Source organism: Cetorhinus maximus, chromosome 4 (genome assembly GCF_964194155.1).
Source record: "Cetorhinus maximus chromosome 4, sCetMax3.hap1.1, whole genome shotgun sequence".
Classification (NCBI taxonomy): domain Eukaryota; kingdom Metazoa; phylum Chordata; class Chondrichthyes; order Lamniformes; family Cetorhinidae; genus Cetorhinus; species Cetorhinus maximus.
This window is the reverse complement of record NC_135882.1, coordinates 178,982,725-179,001,094: the sequence shown is the minus strand read 5'-3', so window position 1 is coordinate 179,001,094 and position 18,370 is coordinate 178,982,725. Positions and strand designations below refer to the sequence as shown.

At 45.2% G+C, this 18,370-nt stretch overlaps 1 protein-coding gene across 9 annotated transcripts in view; it reads right to left on the bottom strand.

The window, feature by feature from the left end:
- Window positions 1-18,370, bottom strand: part of LOC144680067 (arf-GAP with GTPase, ANK repeat and PH domain-containing protein 3-like) — a 708,867-nt gene that overhangs the window by 377,567 nt on the left and 312,930 nt on the right. For 4 of the 9 annotated variants that reach the window (XR_013576479.1, XM_078541203.1, XM_078541208.1 and 1 more), the window contains exon 1: window positions 14,780-16,748. The exons of 4 other annotated variants lie outside the window; for them this stretch is intronic. Coding sequence is in view for 3 of the 5 variants with exons in the window: in XM_078541203.1 (XP_078397329.1) it covers window positions 14,780-16,043 (1,264 nt within the window). In the remaining 2 variants the exon portion in view is untranslated. Of the gene's footprint in view, window positions 1-5,417; window positions 5,489-14,779; window positions 16,749-18,370 lie in introns of those variants that run through there. One more of the 9 variants, XM_078541209.1, reaches the window with a different exon arrangement.

The window sequence follows — 18,370 nt, the reverse complement described above, 5'->3', positions numbered from 1 at the left end:
AGATAAATAAATGTGCAAGTTAGGCTAAGAGCAGCAAGGTTTGGAGGGTTGGAGGCCAGTCAGGAGTGTGTTGGATTAGTCGAGTCCAGAGGTAGAAAGGCATGGATGAGGGTTTCAGCAGTGGATAAGCTGAGACAGGAAGGAAGCCAGGTGATGTTAGCAGGGGCCAAAGGCAATGTCTTCAGGTTTTCCAATGTCTAATCAGAGGAAATTACTGCTCACCCAATACTGAATGTCAGCCAAGCAGCAAGACAAATCAAAGGCAGGGTCAGCTGAGGACTAGGGTTTTATGATTGTTAATGCTATTCAAACACTATTTATGAACGTTTGAAGGCCTTATGATATACTCTATTTGCTTTGCAACTACTGACTCAGGAAAGAATTAAATGTACTGCAATTAATCCAATCCCATTAAACAGATGACACAAATAATTGAGATTTAGATACATGCATTGCTGCATTGGGAAGAGATTTACTGCTCTCTCTCAAACCTACATGATTCAACTCAACCTGTGTCAGAGACATTACCAATATCACTTCTGATAATCCAAGGAGGCTAGGTTGGTCTACACTGATAGAAAGATTTGTGGCACAGGAGGCCATTTGGCCCATTGCTTCTGTGCTGGCTGTAAAATAGAGCTATTCAATCTAATCCCACTTTCCAGCTCTTGGGTCTGTAGCCCAGTAGGTTACAGCACCTCGTGTGCACATCCAAGTGTTTTTTTTAAAATGTGTTGAGGGTTTCTGCCTCTACCATCCTTCCAGGCAGCGAGTTCCAGACCCCATCACCCTCTGGGTGAAAATGTTTCTGTTAATTAATTTAAACATCTCTCTGCTGATGGGAATAGCTTCTTCCTATCCACTTCATCTAGGCCCCTCATTATTTTATTCACCTCAATTAAATCTCCCCTCAGCCTCCTCTGTTCCAGCCCATCCAATCATAGTTAAAATTCACCAGTCGTGGCAACATCTCTCAGAAATCTCCTCTGTACCCTCTCTACTGCAATCACATCCTTCCTGTAATGTGGTGGCCAGTAATGGACAATGTACTCCAGCTGTAGCTTAATTAGTGTTTCATACAATCCTAACAGAAACTCCTGGACCTGATACTCTAGGCCTTGGCTAATAAAGGAAATATCTGTATACCTTCTTAACTCATTGTCTGTGAACATTTACTCCAAGGTCCCTCTGTTCCTCTATACTTCGCAGAATCCTCCCATTTATTGCGTAATCCTTTGCCTTGTTTGCCCTCCCCAAATACATGACCTCACACTTTTCCAGATTGAATTCCATTTGCCACTTTTCTGCCCCCTTGGCCAGTCCATTTATATTTTCCTGCATTGTACAGTTTTCTTCCTCAGCATCAACCACACGGTCAATGATCCATATCATCTGCAAACTTCTTAATCATACCCTCACATTTAAGTGGGGGGAGGCAATGGCATAGTGGTGTTGTCACTGCACTAGTAATCCAGGGACCCAGGTAACACTCTGGGGACCCAGGTTCAAATCCTGCCATGGCAGATGGTGGAATTTGAATTCAATAAAAATTTGGAATTAAAAGTCTAATGATGACCATGAAACCATTGTCAATTGTTGTAAAAACCCATCTGGTTCACTAATGTCCTTTAGGGAAGGAAATCCCTACATGTGACTCCAGACCCACAGCAACATGGTTGACGCATTGAACTGAATTAAGGCAACTAGGGATGGCTAATAAATGCTGGCCTGGCCAGTGACAACCACATCCCATGGACAAATTTTTTAAAATTTGAATCTTTGATATATACAAGTGACAGCCAGTACTAAGACCTGTGGAATTCCATTGGAAACAGCCTTCCAGTCATAAAAACACCTTTCCTGCCACTGAACCCAATTTGCCTCTTTCCCTTGGGTCCCATGAGCTATTAATTTTCTGACCAGTCTGACATGTGGTACTTTGTGAAAATCCATGTAGACTTCATCAAATGCTCCACCCTCAGCCTCCTTGTTACCTCAAAAAATTCAATCAAGTTAGTCAGGCAGGACCTTCCTTAACATATCCACACCGACTAGCCTTGATCAATCCCTGACTCTCTAAATGACAATTTATACTGTTTCTCTGAATTTTTTCCAATCATTTTCCCACCATTGAGGTTAGGCTGACTGGCCTATAATTACTCAGTCTATCCTTTCCTGCCTTTTTAAACAACCATACAGCATTAGCTATCCTCCAGCACCATGCTTATAGTCAGAGAGCATTGAAAATGATGGTCAGAGCCTCCGCTATTTCTTCCCTTGCTTCTCTCAGCAGCCTGGAATACATTTCATCCGGGCCTGGGGATTTATCCACTTTCAAAGGTGTTAAACCCCTTACAAATTCCTCCCTCCCCATGTTTATCTCATTCAATATTTCACACTTTTCCTTAACAACAACGTCTGCTTCATCCTTCTCCTGTGAAAATCAATGCAAATGTTCATTAAGAATGATGCCCATGTCTTGCACCTCCACATTTTTGGTCTATAACAGGCCCTATTCTTTGCTTAGTTAGCCGCTTGTTCTTTATGCATTTATAAAACATCTGTGGTTTTTCCTTAATTTACTTGCCAATATGGTTTCATGTCCTCTCTTTGCTTTCCTAATTTTCTTTTCAATTTTACCCCTGCACTTTCTAGACTCCTCTAGGCTTTCTTCAGTGTTGAACTCTTAGCTTATGTCAGATGCCATCTTTTTTTCTCTTATCCTACTCTGTTGCTCTTTGACATTGAACGGGAGGGGGTGGGAGTCTCAATTTGTAATTCTCACCCTTTTTCTTTGTGGGAACATATTTGCTCTGAACCCTCTCTACCTCCTTCTGAATGTCATCTATTGCTGTGACACTAATTTACTTTTAAGTAACTGTTTCCAGCCCACCTTTGCCAAATCATATCTCAGCTTAGTAAAATTGGCCTTTCCCCAACTTAAAGCTTTTACTCTTGGTTTATGTCCTTTTCCATAATTACTCTAAATCTAACTGAATTATGATCTCTACCACTAAAATGCTCTCCCACTGATACCCCCTTCCACCTCCGCACATTCATTCCCTAAAACTAAGCCCAGAACTGGCCCTTCTGTTGTTGGGTATGCTGCATACTGGCTAAAAAAAAACTTCTCCTGAATACATTTGAAGAATTCTGTGCCCTCCGTATCTCTTATACAGAATTTATTCCAATTAATATTAGGGTAATGGCTTCAATTGATGCTCCTTCTATCATATCATTCCTCCTCACAGAATCTTTACAGTGGAGATGGCCATTCAGCCCACTGTGTCTGCACCGGCTCTCCAAATGAACAATTCACTTAGTGCCATTCTCCCACCTTCTCCCCGTAACCCTGCATATTCTTCCTCTGCAGATAACGGTCTAATTCCCTTTTGAATGCCTTGATTGAACCTGCCTCCACCACACTCTCAGGCAGAGCATTCCAGACCTTAAACACTCGCTGCGTGAAAAAGATTTTCCTCGTGTTGCTTTTGCTTCTTTTGCCAAGTACTTTCAATCTGTGTCCTCTTGTTCTCAACTCTTTCATGACTGAAAACAGCTTCTCCCTATCTACGCTGTCCAGACCTCTCATGATTTTGAATACCTCTATCAAATCTCCTTTAGCCTTCTCTTCTCCAAGGAAAACAGTCCCAACTTCCCCAATTTATCTTCATAACTGAAATTTCTCATCTCTGGAACCATTCTTGTAAATCTTTTCTGCACCCTCTCCATTGCTTTCACATCCTTCCTAAAGTGCGGTGCCCAGAACTGGGCGCAATACTCCAGCTGAGGACGACGACATCATGAGGTATGCGCTGTGAAAATTATTCTTGGCAATTTCAACATTCCCGCCCTCAGCGTTACATCACCTCCCTACAGCCTCATTAACTCAGCTGTCACAGCAAATGCTGTTTCTGTAACGGTCAGGATCAAACATTACATCAGCCAGACACTCCTACAAAGTACTTAAGCTCAGAAAGTGTGACAATCGTCACAAGCAGCTTACAGCAGGAAACAACTTCAGTTAGTGAATTGCAGCCAATGCACATGAGACACAAAGTCAAATGTTACTCTTCAAGGCTAAAGTGTGTATGACATCAGGTCCCTCCGACTATTGTCATTGCCGCTTGAACACTTTTGCTTTTTAGGTGTCAGCTGTGGCTCAGTGGCTCTCACCTCTGAATCAGATGACTGTAGGTTCAAGGGGTTGTGCATTCCAGAAACTTGAGCCCATTTTCCAGGAAGGCATTCCTAATGTAGTTCTCAGAGAGTGCTGCACTGTCGGAGTATCAGTACTGAGGGAGTGCTGCACTGTCGGAGTATCAGTACTGAGGGAGTGCTGCACTGTCGGAGGGTCAGTACTGAGGGAGTGCTGCACTGTCGGAGGGTCAGGACTGAGATAGTGCTGCACTGTCAGAGGGTCAGTACCAAGGGACTGCTGCACTGTCGGAGGGTCAGTACTGATGGAGTGCTGCACTGTCGGAGGGTCAGTACTGAGGGAGTGCTGCACTGTCGGAGGGTCAGTACTGAGGGAGTGCTGCACTGTCAGAGGGTCAGTACTGAGGGAGTGCTGCACTGTCGGAGGGTCAGTGCTGAGGGAGCGCTGCACTGTCGGAGGGTCAGTACTGAGGGAGTGCTGCACTGTCGGAGGGTCAATACTGAGGCAGTGCTGCACTGTCAGAGAGTCAGTGCTGTGGGAGAGTTGCACTGACAGAGGGTCAGTAGTGAGGGAGTGCTGCACTGTCAGAAGGTCAATATTGAAGGAGCACTGCACTATCAGAGGTCAATATTGAGGGAGCGCTGCACTATCAGAGGTCAATATTGAGGGAGTGCTGCACTGTCAGAGGTGCCCCCTTTCAGATGAGACTTTAAACCAGAGAAGCAAGGAAATGAGGAAGAGAGCCAGTCACTGGGACTCTGTGAAAAGGAAACACTGTTGGTGAGCCCACAACAAACAGGAGAGAATGGTATGAAAAGAACAGTTGAGTGTAGTCACCAGGGTGAGGAGCTGGGTCAAAATCCTGGAACTCCCTCCCTAACAGCACTGCGGGTGTACCTACACCACATGGACTTCAGCGGTTCATGAAGGCAGCTCACCACCACCTTCTCAAGGGCGATTAGGGATAGACAATAAATGCTGGCCTAGCCATAACCCATAAATGAATTTTTAAAAATCTAATCCAACCCAATCAGTGCCACAGTTAGACAATATGTTCAAACCTCAGCCTATACATGTGTATATACAGACCCCAACTTAACAATCACATCTGCACAAAGGGTGGTGGGGGGGCCTTCAAGCAACAAGTTAAGGAACTTCAGGAGGGGCTTTACACAGCAAATATATTCAAAGGGAAAACAGGTAAATTGTGATCATTTAATAGAATCAAACCCACAGTATGTGATGAAAAATTATTGACCTGAATCATTAACTCTGTTTCTCTCATTCCACAGATGCTGCCTGACCTGCTGAGTATTTCCAGCATTTTCTGATTCTCTTAGCACTGCATGTGAGAAACCTGAGGGTAATGGTTATAGGAAGAATACGTTAATAATTCATCAGAGATTGAGGTGGAACTTTCACACTGGAGAGCAGTCAGTTAGTTAAATTGCGGTCGTTTTTTTAAACACCGTTGTTTGCATTCCACAGAGGAACAAAGGGGCAGCAAGGTCACTTGCTGGATTTTAAGGACAGATGGAAGAGCACACTTTACAATTCTCACCCGCTCAGTGCTGCCTGGAACAACCTCAATCAGGTTACAAATCAGAACCCAACACCAACTTTAACACTCAGAGCTTTAATAGTCACACTTCCACGTCACAAAAATACTTTATCAGATCTGAAAAAGACTTTTGTGATGGTGTTAGACATAAACAAAAGCAGAGCTTGCAAGGTTACAGGCCAGTACTACACAGATGCGTACTCGGGCCTTCAATCACACACACACACACACACACACACACACGCACATACACACACACACGCACACATACACACGCACACATACACACGCACATACACACACACGCACACACACACGCACATACACACGCACATACACACGCACATACACACGCACATACACACGCACATACACACGCACATACACACGCACACACACACACACACACACATACACACGCACATACACACGCACATACACACGCACATACACACGCACATACACACGCACATACACACGCACATACACACGCATACACACACACACATACACACACACACGCACACATACACACGCACATACACACACATACACACACACACACACACGCACACACACACGCACATACACACACACATACACACACACACGCACATACACACGCACATACACACGCACATACACACGCACATACACACGCACACATACACACATACACACACACGCACACATACACACGCACATACACACATACACACGCACATACACACGCACATACACACGCACATACACACGCACATACACACACACATACACACGCACACACACGCACATACACACACGCACATACACACACACATACACACACATACACACACACACACACACACACACATACACACGCACATACACACACACATACACACACACACACACACACACGCACACACACACGCACATACACACGTGGGAACACAAATATACACACACACACACACACACACACACACACGGGAACACAAATACACACACGCACACACACACGCACGCACATACACACACACGCGCACACACACACACACACACACACACACGGGAACACAAATACACACACGCACACACACACGCACGCACATACACACACGTGGGAACACAAATATACACACACACACACGTGGGAACACAAATACACACACACACACACACACACGGGAACACAAATATACACACACACACACAGGAACACAAATATACACACACACACGGGAACACAAATATACACACACACAGGAACACAAATATACACACACACACGGGAACACAAATATACACACACACACGGGAACACAAATATACACACACACACGGGAACATAAATATACACACACACACACACACACACACACACACACAGGAACACAAACATACACACACACACGCGATGGGTGCACAAACACGCACATGCCGATACACAAGAAGGTAATATTACTAGACTAGTAATCCAGAGGCCCAGGCTAATAGTCAAGGGACAGGAGTCAAATCCCACCACGGCAGCTGGTGGAATTTAAATTCAAATAATAAATCTGGAATATAAAGCTAGTCTTAGTGCTACTACATTGTTGAAAAAAACCTATCTGGTTCACTAATGTCCTTTACGGAAGGAAATCTGCCATCCTTACCTGGTCTGGTCTACATGTGACTCCAGACCCACAGAAACGTGGTTGACTCTTAACTGCCCTCTGAAACGGCCGAGCAACCCACTCAGTTCTAGGGCAATTAGGGATGGGTAACAAATGCTGGCCCTGCCAGTGACACCCACATCCCATGAAAGAATAAAACAAGCACCCACACAGGCACACATGCAAATACACACACACAAAACCAGACTGGGTCTAAAAAAAACTAGTTTACATTTCTAAAACACCTTTAATATCGCAAGGTATTATGGGATGGGAGGTGAAATAGTTTACAGAGACATTACCAGAACATGGGGCCCAGGAAGTTGAAGGCCAATAATGGGGAAGGCAGGTGCACAAGTGGCCGGGCCAAAGGAATAGGGAGGGCAGCGGAGAGGGCGGGGATGGTGTGGTTGTCAGGCTGCTGGAAGGTTACAGGCATAGGGAACAGGTTGACCTGGGGGACTTAAACACAAGGATAGCATTGTTACCGACAGGGGAGAGAGACAAACCTGATCTCCTTTACTTATCTCACCGCCTGTCCACAAGCAGAAGCGTTTTAGTTTTTGAAACAGGCTGAGGCATGTTTCCCCAAATCGTCTGTTTGTGGAGTCAATTTTTAAAGTAACTCACAGCAAATTCTCTTTAGGGTTAAATCAGAAGAATAGTTTATTCACACATTCAAACCCGGGGATGGTCAGAACTTTTCACACACGTGCGCGCACACACAGACATGCACACGCATGCACACACACACAGACACGTGTACACGTGCACACACAGATGCGCACACACACGCAGACACAGACATGCGCACACACACGCAGACAGACACATGCATACACACAGACACGCGTGCACACAGACACGCGCACGCACACACAGACACGCACACGCACAGACTCGCGCACACACAGACTCGCGCACACACAGACACAGACTCGCGCACACACAGACACAGACTCGCGCGCGCACAGACACAGACTCGCACACACACACAGACTCGCGCGCACACACAGACACAGACTCGCGCGCACAGACACAGACTCGCGCGCACAGACACAGACTCGCGTGCACACAGACACAGACTCGCGCACACACAGACACAGACTCGCGCACACACAGACACAGACACAGACACGCGCACGTACACACAGACACGCGCACGCACACAGACAGACACGCGCACGCACACATAGACATAGACAAGCGCACGCACACACAGACATAGACAAGCGCACGCACACACAGACACGCACACGCACACACAGACACAGACACGCGCACGCACACACAGACACGCGCACATACACAGACACGCACACACACGTGCAAGCATGCAATAAGAAGTTAGGAAAGAGGACTTTTTACAACTATGAATAACTTAAAAGAAATAGAACCACAAAGATATGGATATCAGTTCACATGATTGCCAGAGTACAGGAAGTCAGAATCCAGTATGGGTTCCTTCATGGAAGAGTTACAGTTCAGGTGGGTTCAGCTCCCTGGAGCAGGAGCTACAGAATTCCTTTAAAGTTGATGGTGACACAGTGAGATAAGGTTGATATACAGAGACTGTTCAGCAGGCAATGGCAGGAATCTTCCAGAGAAACAGGATCGAGGAGACTTAGATTTGATGCAGGCTGTTGGTCAGCCTGGAGTCCTGCTGTGGTGTTTGCAGGCTGGAGGTTAAACGGCAGACTGCGTTTCGAGTCTGTAAAGTTAAAACTTTCCAAAGGCTAGAGCATAGTCATGTGATTTTGCTGATATGATCGCAGTTGAGGTTACCCCTGGACAAGCCTAACCCCAGAGAGGAAGCCAGCTTTTATCTGTTTGTTTATATACAGGGAGAGGGGCTACTGAACAGAATCAGCTAGTGAACTTTTAACAAAAGAATAAAACATTTATTAAACAAGAAAAGATGAACTATATTACAACACTCCTTCAGATTTGTAAGGATAATACAAGTTACAAAAACTATCTTATACTCTAATGTTCACAGAAAGTACATAGTCCATGTAAACCAATAGGCAACCCGTGGTCAGACACACCGCACTGTGAAACCAAGTGACAGAGGCCACCTCAACCAGATGCTATGGATCTCTCCTCAACTCCCCCCGTGGATGCTTGTCACACTGTGAGCCAACCGGTCTCACTGAACTCCATCTTTCACCTGAGGGTTTCCAATCTCCACTCTCCAAGAACTCACTTTGAAATCTTCTCCCAAACCAACACTTTTACTGAGGTGCCTTCTGCAAGGGTTCACCTCCAGGGTTTCAAATTCTCCTTCTGATGTTCCTCTTCCCTGGGTCACCACATGCATTCAAACTATCACACACTCTCTCTCACTGACTCAGCCGTCAACAGTACGCCACTGCTTCAAATGCCCATTGCAGAGTTACAGACCTTTAGCCGCCTCTTTGGAACTACTGCCTCTTACAAGCTGTTCTCGCTTTAATTTCTGCTTTCTGCCACTTTTGTCCCTTGTAAATCTGAAGCTTTCTCTCTGTCCCTCACTCTTGACTTCACTTAATAGGACCTTTTCCAGGTTCCTGTCCTTCCCTTTGACTAGAAGGTCTTCTTGAGACTTTCTCCTGTTCCACTCCCCTCAATTTTGGAGTCTTATCTTTAGCTTGGGACTGGCTATCTGTCCCCTTTGCTCCAGTCTCTCCTGGCAGCTGTCTTCAAAACCAACTGAACTCAAACAGCTTCCAAATCAAACTGTTGCTTCTAGTTTCTTTTGTGTGTATCTGTGGGAGGGTCCTGCCCCTCTGGACCCCTGTTGCTAGGCAACAGCTCAGTTTCTCCACTCTTGTTTGCTTTACTTAGCTGCAACAATTGTAAAACTCTCATTAGAAATGCAGGCACCTTTTAAAGTGAAACGAAAACTCAAATTGACCTTGCTTAACACAGAGATACAGAAATACAAATCAAACTTAAAATTTAAAGCTAAAACTCATTCCTAACACCCACAAATACAAATATAACATACTTAAACTATTTATTTCCTAGCATTGAGTCAGTTGCAGGCTAACAAGCAGTTTCTATGCCTCTGGTCAAAATCCATTGTTTACCTTTTAGCACCTCTGCAGTTATCATGAGTTTCAATGGCTCTCCCTTTGCTATAGTCCCAGCTAGTCCCTGGCTTCGTTGATTGTAATGTGCGCTCACATGGAGAGGTGTGAGATTCCACAAGGATGAAGGTTAAGCTTTTGTCCTGTAACTACTGATGGAAATTTTCAGAAACTGTAGCCAACTTGTGAATCATGTGACCTGTAGCAGCCATCTTTTGGTTCAGCAACATCCACTTTTTGTAAGGTTTGACTTAAATAGTTTAGGCTCTCGTTCATGCCTTAGGGACATGACAGTGTTTCATAGTTAATACAGTCACCGCAGATCAGTGAGCATAGGGGGTGATGGGTAAACAGGGCCTACCGTAGGCAGGCTGGGGCAGAAAAATGCATAATATTACAATTCCCATAGAGGCCGATGTTTTAAAAAGAAAGGAACCCTACCACATCAATGGAAAGAAAATCACTGGACAAGATATCACTTTTTAAAACTTTTACTACAACAAGCCAAAGAAAATAAACATAATTCAAAAATTAACAGGTGAAGGATATTTCAAATAAAAAAGGTAAATTTCACTTTAAATAGTCAATACACCAAAGGTACGCCTCATGTAGTTACAAGCATTCATTTTACTTCCCGCACAAATGTGGAACCACATGAAATCTCAGTCTTTCCAAATCGACCTCCACTATATAGGGTCTCTCACTTCCCACTCTGTATTTTAGCAGAGTCTCATTCACCAGCAGTCATGTTCATTCTGAAGTCCCTGGATATGGTTACTACTGATAAGGTACAAGTCTATGAACCCTCTCTCACTCGGGCCACAACAGTCCTGAAGGCATAGAATCCTCAGAGATTCCCTTCTCTGACCCCTCTAAATGGTCTGGTGGGCTCTGGCAGCACTGAAACAGCAGCAAGGGTCTTATCCAATCCATAATCTGTTGCCCTTCTTGCATTCTCTGTTCTTTTCAACTGTATAACACACACAGTAACATAGTCTCTGAGAATAGAGCAGACACCTTCTTCAACACCAGGATCTGTTCAAAGGCTGACAAACAGAACAACTGCTCCATTCAGAGTGAAACTTGCTAGTTTCCTCTTTGCAAAATTTTCAGCATGTCCTGAACTGCCAAGCAGAAAACACTGGCTGATCCAACCTCACTGCAATTTGCTTTCTATTTACCCTTCACTTCTTAGCTGTTCATCCCCATGGCAACCTCAGGTCACATGGGCATTTTCTTGAACCTAATGATGTCACAATCAGCAAACCAATTAACCCTCTTTTAAAATATTCCCAGCCCACTTTGCTCTAAAAGGGACATTGCACCAAAGAAATTGCAGGCTTTTCCCAGAACATGGGTCATCACAATGAGCACACAGACACATAACTAACAGTCTCAAACTCAGGCGTGTATCATCTCATTTCCCAGAAAAAGGATAACTGATCAATTTATTGAATAAAATCTGTAATCCAGTAAAGCCAGGGTTAGAAGCATAGAATGATGCAGCACAGGAGTCCATTTGGCCCAATGTGCCTGTGTCGGCTCTATGAAAGAGCTATCCAATTAGGTCCACTCCTCCAGCTCTTTCCCACAGCCCTGCACTTCTTTCCCCTTCAAGTAAACGTTCATATTAGCTGATGGTATAAGGACGAGGGGACACAGAATAAAGAGATACAGAGAGCAAGAGATGCAGGGGAAATGTGAGGATTTTTTTTTAATGCGGCAAATGTTAATGACCTGGAACTCACTGCCTACGAGGCCGGTGGAATTGGAGACGATCAATGCTTTCAAAAGGAGATTGGATGAGCACTTGAGGGAAATAAACTCGCAAGGCTATGGAGACAGAGTGGGGAAATGTGACTGATTAGATTGCTGTACAGAGAGCCAGCACGGACTAAACTACCAAAATGGCCTTAAAGAGTCTATGGCTCATCCCAGAAACAAGCAATTGAATGGGGCAGGTGTGATGCAGATGACATCAAGAAATTCATTTGCTTTAAGTGCTCCTATTCACTATTTCTTCCTCTTAACCTTTAGCTGGCTGTGCTCACTCACTGACATGGGTGACTGCACTCAGGCAAAAGCAGCCTTGTGTCACTCGCTCATCAAGAGGGCAAGAAATAGAACGGTCTGCTTTCAGAAGTGCTCAGATTCGAGTCCTGATCTGTGCAGAGTTAGAATGATAAACACACCAACAACAACTTGCATTGACAGACAACACAGTATTAGCCTCAGTGAGAAATGCTTTTTTCAAACAGTGTCACAGGATCTTTTATATTCACCTGAAGAGGTAACCAGGCAGTCACTTGGTAGCACACAACTTGAATATCTGCAGAAGAGAAACACATGTTGCTGAAGCTTATCATCTTGCACTCATCAGCACAAATTTCAGATGTCTGAACTTAGTATTCTTGTGTTTGTCCTGATGAGTGCAAAGTGAAAAGCTTCAGCAACATGTCTCTCTTCTCAGCAACATTCAGGTAACCAAGCCCTGATTCAAAAGACCGCATTCCCTCAACACTGCACAGGGAGCATCAGTCTGCATTAAATGCACAAGTCTGTGGAATGGGACTTGAGCCCACAACCTTCTGATTCAGAGGTGAGTGTGCTACCTGCTGATGAGCAAGAATTGGAGTAATACATCTACTAGATGCAGTATTCATAAAGGCTGAAATTTATTCAGGTCTTTTGTTCATCTGAAACATGAAAAGGAAACTATTTTGGAAAGGAAAAATGCATAAATATTTGAAAATTTAAAATTTAATATCAGTATAGGAAATGGCTGGGGAAATGGGGCAAAGAGTCAATGGGTCTTTTAGAAACATGTTAGGTTGAATGGCCTCTTTCTGCTCAGTAGAATTCTAATATTCCATAAAGATTGGACCAGTCACTATGGGTCAGACAGAGATTCAATCCTGCTGGGCCCCAATAACGGGAAAGCTCTGTATTCTGTGTTATACTCTTGAAAGCCAGTTGGCAAAGGATAGAACTTGAGCCAACCTTTACACACTTTTATGAGCATTTATTTACAGAGATACACATTATAAGCATACACCTCCTAACCCAACAGCCACAGTTTCAGTCAGTATCTATGTATTACAAGTGGTAACACATGAGGGTTCGTCCGGGATTTGAACCCGGGACCTCTCGCACGATCGTTTTAACGAAAATCCCGAAGCGAGAATCATATCTCTAGACCAACGAGCCTTCCACAGGTAAGCTCAGTCAGTATCTATATGGACAGGAATGAATCCCCAGTTAATGCCCACCACTTGTGTACAATTAAAATGGAATTAACAACCTGTGAGGACTCCCCTGAAAGGGTTCCTTCATAAGAAAGTCTCAACACTCTGTGTCCCCTCTAACAATGCTCCCTACATGGGGTAAGGTGTATAACTGTCAAAAGTTCCAATTCCTGCCTTCACCCTTTGCCATCAACTTACTTTATCCTTATAAGTGTTGGTATAACTCAGTATCCCAGTTCACAAAGAGGCCTTTGATACTGCAAGGTTAACAAGACAATTTCAATACTCCATCCTAACCCATCTGTCATTACCCCCTGAGCTGATAACCTTTCCAGAGGAAGCAAGTTCCCAAGGTTCATTCCAGAGAAATCCTGGTTACAAATCCACATCTCCTTAAAGCAAACTGAATTGTGAAAATCTAGCACCAGGGATGCTGGATTCACCCAAATCCCACAATTGCTCCTTAAATTCACACTTATTGATGGCACCATACGTGTCCAAATCCAACTCAGGGTTTGCTAAGAGATGGCAGGTTGGGTCGGTTCATACATAGATACCCAACTTTTATGGTCATTTATAGTTTGGTTATGGTCATTTATAGTTTGGTTAATGGCATTCTGCAACACCTGATTACCTTCATTATATGGACCACATTTACTTATACACACGCACTCCAAACCAGCGCTGCATGACAAGCACCGCAACTGTATCACCCTGATTACAGGGGAGGCGATGGTATAGTGGTATTGTTGCTGGGCTAATAATCCAGATACCCAGGGTAATGTTATGGGGACCCGGGTTCGAATCCTACCATGGCAGATGGTGGAATTTAAATTCAATAAAAATCTGGAATCAGATGTCTAATGATGACCATGAAACCATTGTCAATTGTTGTAAAAACCCATCTGGTTCATTAATGTCCTTTAGGAAAGGAAATCTGCCGTCCGTACCTGGTCTGGCCTACATGTGACTCCAGATCCACAGCAATGTGGTTGACTCTTAAATGTCCCCTGAAAAAGGACAAGTAGGAATGGGCAATAACTGGGCAGTGATGCCCACATCCAAAGAATTTTTTTAAAATGTTTCTTGCTGTTCCTGCTTACCTTCTGATGATGGTGATGACACTTCACATCTGGACAGATGATGACAGCTCTCCGTAATAGACTCAGTGATGGAGCAAGGCTCAAGGATCCTACATGAGGCTACACCCTGTTCCTCGGTCAAAGTCCAGCCATTGCTCTGTATCTCAGATCTCAATCCGTCGGTTTTCCAGGAGTCTTTGCCCACAGGTGAGTTTTTTTTGCGAAAATGAGCAGTCAGAAACTTCCACCAACTGCTCTCCTCTAAGTTTCCTTTTGGTGAGCGTGCAGACTTCACTGTTGGAGCGGTGTGGGTGTCTGTCAGAGGCTGCTGATGCACCAAGCAATTCTGACCTTGTTCATGCCAGCTGGGCATTTCTCGGCTTGGTGTTTCTGAGGGAGACGAGCTCGCACTTACAGGTGACTTCAGTCTTTGTGGAAAGGAGTCTCCAACACTCTGCGTCCTGGCCCTGCCGCTCTCACACTCTTTTTTGTTCTCAGCCCCTCTCCTTATCCTAAAGCTCAAGCTTCTTCTCAGCGATTTCAGGGATAGTTTGGAATTTTGGGTCCTGTGATCGTTCGTTGCTTCTTTTGCACTTGCCACTTTCCCGGCAGCACTAACCCATCGGTGACTGGACCATCGATAGCTGGTTCGGAGAAAGCCCGTGCTGTCGGGTCTGGTGGGAGTGGTGGTCCGTTCAGCCACTTCACTGTCTGGTACCTCAACGCGACCACGTGAAGCACTTCTGTTAATCTCAAGGAAACTCATACTGAGAGGTCGACGTAGTTCCTTCTTTCCAGGGTGCAAAATGCACACTCTAGGCTGTGCAGTTACTGTTGCTGCTTCATCATGTTGCTGAGAATGGCCCCCTTTACTCAGTGAACTGCGATCAATCCCTCTCTTCCTTACAGCCGGCAGCAGTGGCTGTGATTCCAGCTCTGGGAATAATCCGATCCTGTTCTCTGGGACACAGATGCTCCTGGGCCTGTGGAGCAGTCTGTCACTGACGGAGTTCAGCGGGGAGTCGACCATCACACTCGACAGCTTTCTGGAGAAATCGGTAGTGTCACTGGGCTTGGTCTCTTTCCGGGGCCGACCTGCCCGGCCCTCAATTAATTTCTTGAATTTAACCTGTAAGGTACCGGTGATATTTACCTGTTCAGACACGGCAGCAGATTGAGCAACCACAGCCTGTTCACCAGCTGGGTGACAGCAGCGACATTTCTTTGCACTGAGATCAGCTTCTGCCTGCAATATCCTCTTGTGTTCCAGTTTGCTGGACTCCATTCCTAGCTCTCGGTCAGTGCCCTCACAGTTGCCAGTCACACCATCTCCCACACTGCCCGAGCTCAACTTGGTCCCTCAAGGAGCCGGGAGACCAAAGCCATCTGACGAATACAATTTCTTCAGCCGCTGTACACTTGCAAACTGACCTGCGACTCTGTGCCACCCCTGTCCCCTGTGTCACACACCACTTTACGCTGGGAACTGCTGCTGTTCAGGGAGAACACTGGCCTGTCAGGCAACACCAACATCTTTTACCCTCAGGCGTCTCATTGGGTGCTGGAGTCTCTCGGCCCAAAGGAAAACATTCCACTCTGCTTGAGTCACTTCAAAAACTGGAGCTAAACCAGCTTTTAAAAAATAACAATCCACGCGCAGTGTGTGAGGGAGTTTTGACCGAGCAGTAACTAGACACAAGTGTTGCTGGAAGAGTTCTCCCACATGCTGGTTCAAAGTCGGAATTCTACAGCATACAAGCGTCTATCCTCGCAGTTTAACAATGTTCCAGCTATTGCAACAAGCGCTGAACAAACTTGAATTCTCTTCTCCAAGTACAGCATATAGCAATGCTGCTGGGAGCTCCTGGCTGCTAACCTCTTGTTGTGGCTTGCACTCAAAACTGCAACATGTCAGTTGCTTTCTGTGTCAGACCTGGAGGTGATTAGTTGAGAAATGTTCACACACCGTGCCTGCATGCCTGCACCTTGTACTGTATCTATCAGCACAGAGAGAGGGAAAACATGGAATGGATCCACTTCACTCCCAGTGCCAGCTCAAACCGTCCTGAAGAGGAAATGTACAGCTGAGCTGAGGCAACGGTAAGCAGGACGTTGATGCTGACTGAAGGTAGAGTGACAGAAACAGCAGAACGAGAGAGATTTGGGAAAGTGGGGCTTGCCACAAGCAGATTGAGTGCGACTGTTCAGTTAAACTGCAGCTTCTGCCCTTCCACTTCACATTCAACACCTTGGGCTCAGTGTCACTAACCACTGCATTGGTGAGTCAATTCCTTTGCATGCCCAGTCTCACTTCCAGCTGGAGCTGAGCGGCCCTGGCGGAACCCAAACTGAGCGTCAATAAGTGCTGCTTGATGGCACTGTCGACAATACTGTCCACATGGATTTATGAAAGAGAAATCACGTCTGACAAACCTGTTGGAATTTTTTTGAGGATGTAACTAGCAGAAAAGATACGGGGGAACCAGTGGATGTGGTGTATTTGGATTTTCAGAAAGCTTTCAATAAGGTCCCCCACAGGAGGTTAGTAAACAAAATTAGTGCACATGGGATAGGGGGAAATTTACTGGCATTGATTGAGAATTGGTTAAAGGACAGAAAACAGAGAGTAGGCTTAAAGTAGGGCCATTCTCAGGATGGCAGGCTGTGACTAGTGGGGTACCACAAGGATCAGTGCTTGGGCCCCACCAATTCTCAATCTATATAATGATTTAGATGTGACGACTAAGTGTAACCTGGGTGTCCTTGTTCATGAGTCACTAAAAGCTAATATGCAGGTGCAGCAAGCAATTAGGAAGGAAAACGGTATGTTGGCCTTCATCACAAGGGGATTTATGTACAGGAGTAAAGGTGTCTTGCTGCAATTGTACAGAGCCTTGGTTAGACCTCACTTGGAGTATTGCATTTCCTTATCTAAAGATGGGTATATTTGCCATACAGCAAAGGATTCGCCAGGCTAATTCCTGGGAGGGTGGAAATGTCCAATGAGAAGAGGTTGAGGAGACTGGGCCTGCATTCTCCAGCGTTTAGAAGAATAAGAGGTGATCTCATTGAAACTTACAAGATTCTTAAGATGTAGACAGGGTAGATGTGGATAGGATGTTTCCCCTGGCTGGTGAGTCTAGAACCAGGGGACACAGTCTCAGAATAAGGGGTAGGCAATTTAAGATTGAGATGAGGAGGAATTTCTTCACTCAGAGGGTGGTGAATCTTTGGAATTCTCAACCCAAGAGGGCTGTGGAAGCTCAGTCATTGAGCATGTTCAAGACAGAAATCCATAGATCTGGATACTAATGACATCAAGCGATATGGGGACAAGGAGCGAAAATAGCATTGAGATAGATGATCAGTCTCGTTCTTGTTGAATGGCACAGCAGACTCGAGGGGCTGAATAGCCTACTCCTGTTCCTATGATCCCATGTTCTATCACCTTACTGATGATCGAGGGCAGACTGATGAGGCGGTAATTGGCCAGGTTGGTTTTCTCCTGCATGACATACCTGGGCAAGTCAGGAATGTGATGGAATATTCTCCACTTGCCTGGATAAGTGCCACAACACCCAAGGAGCTTGACAGCACCCAGGACAAAGCAGC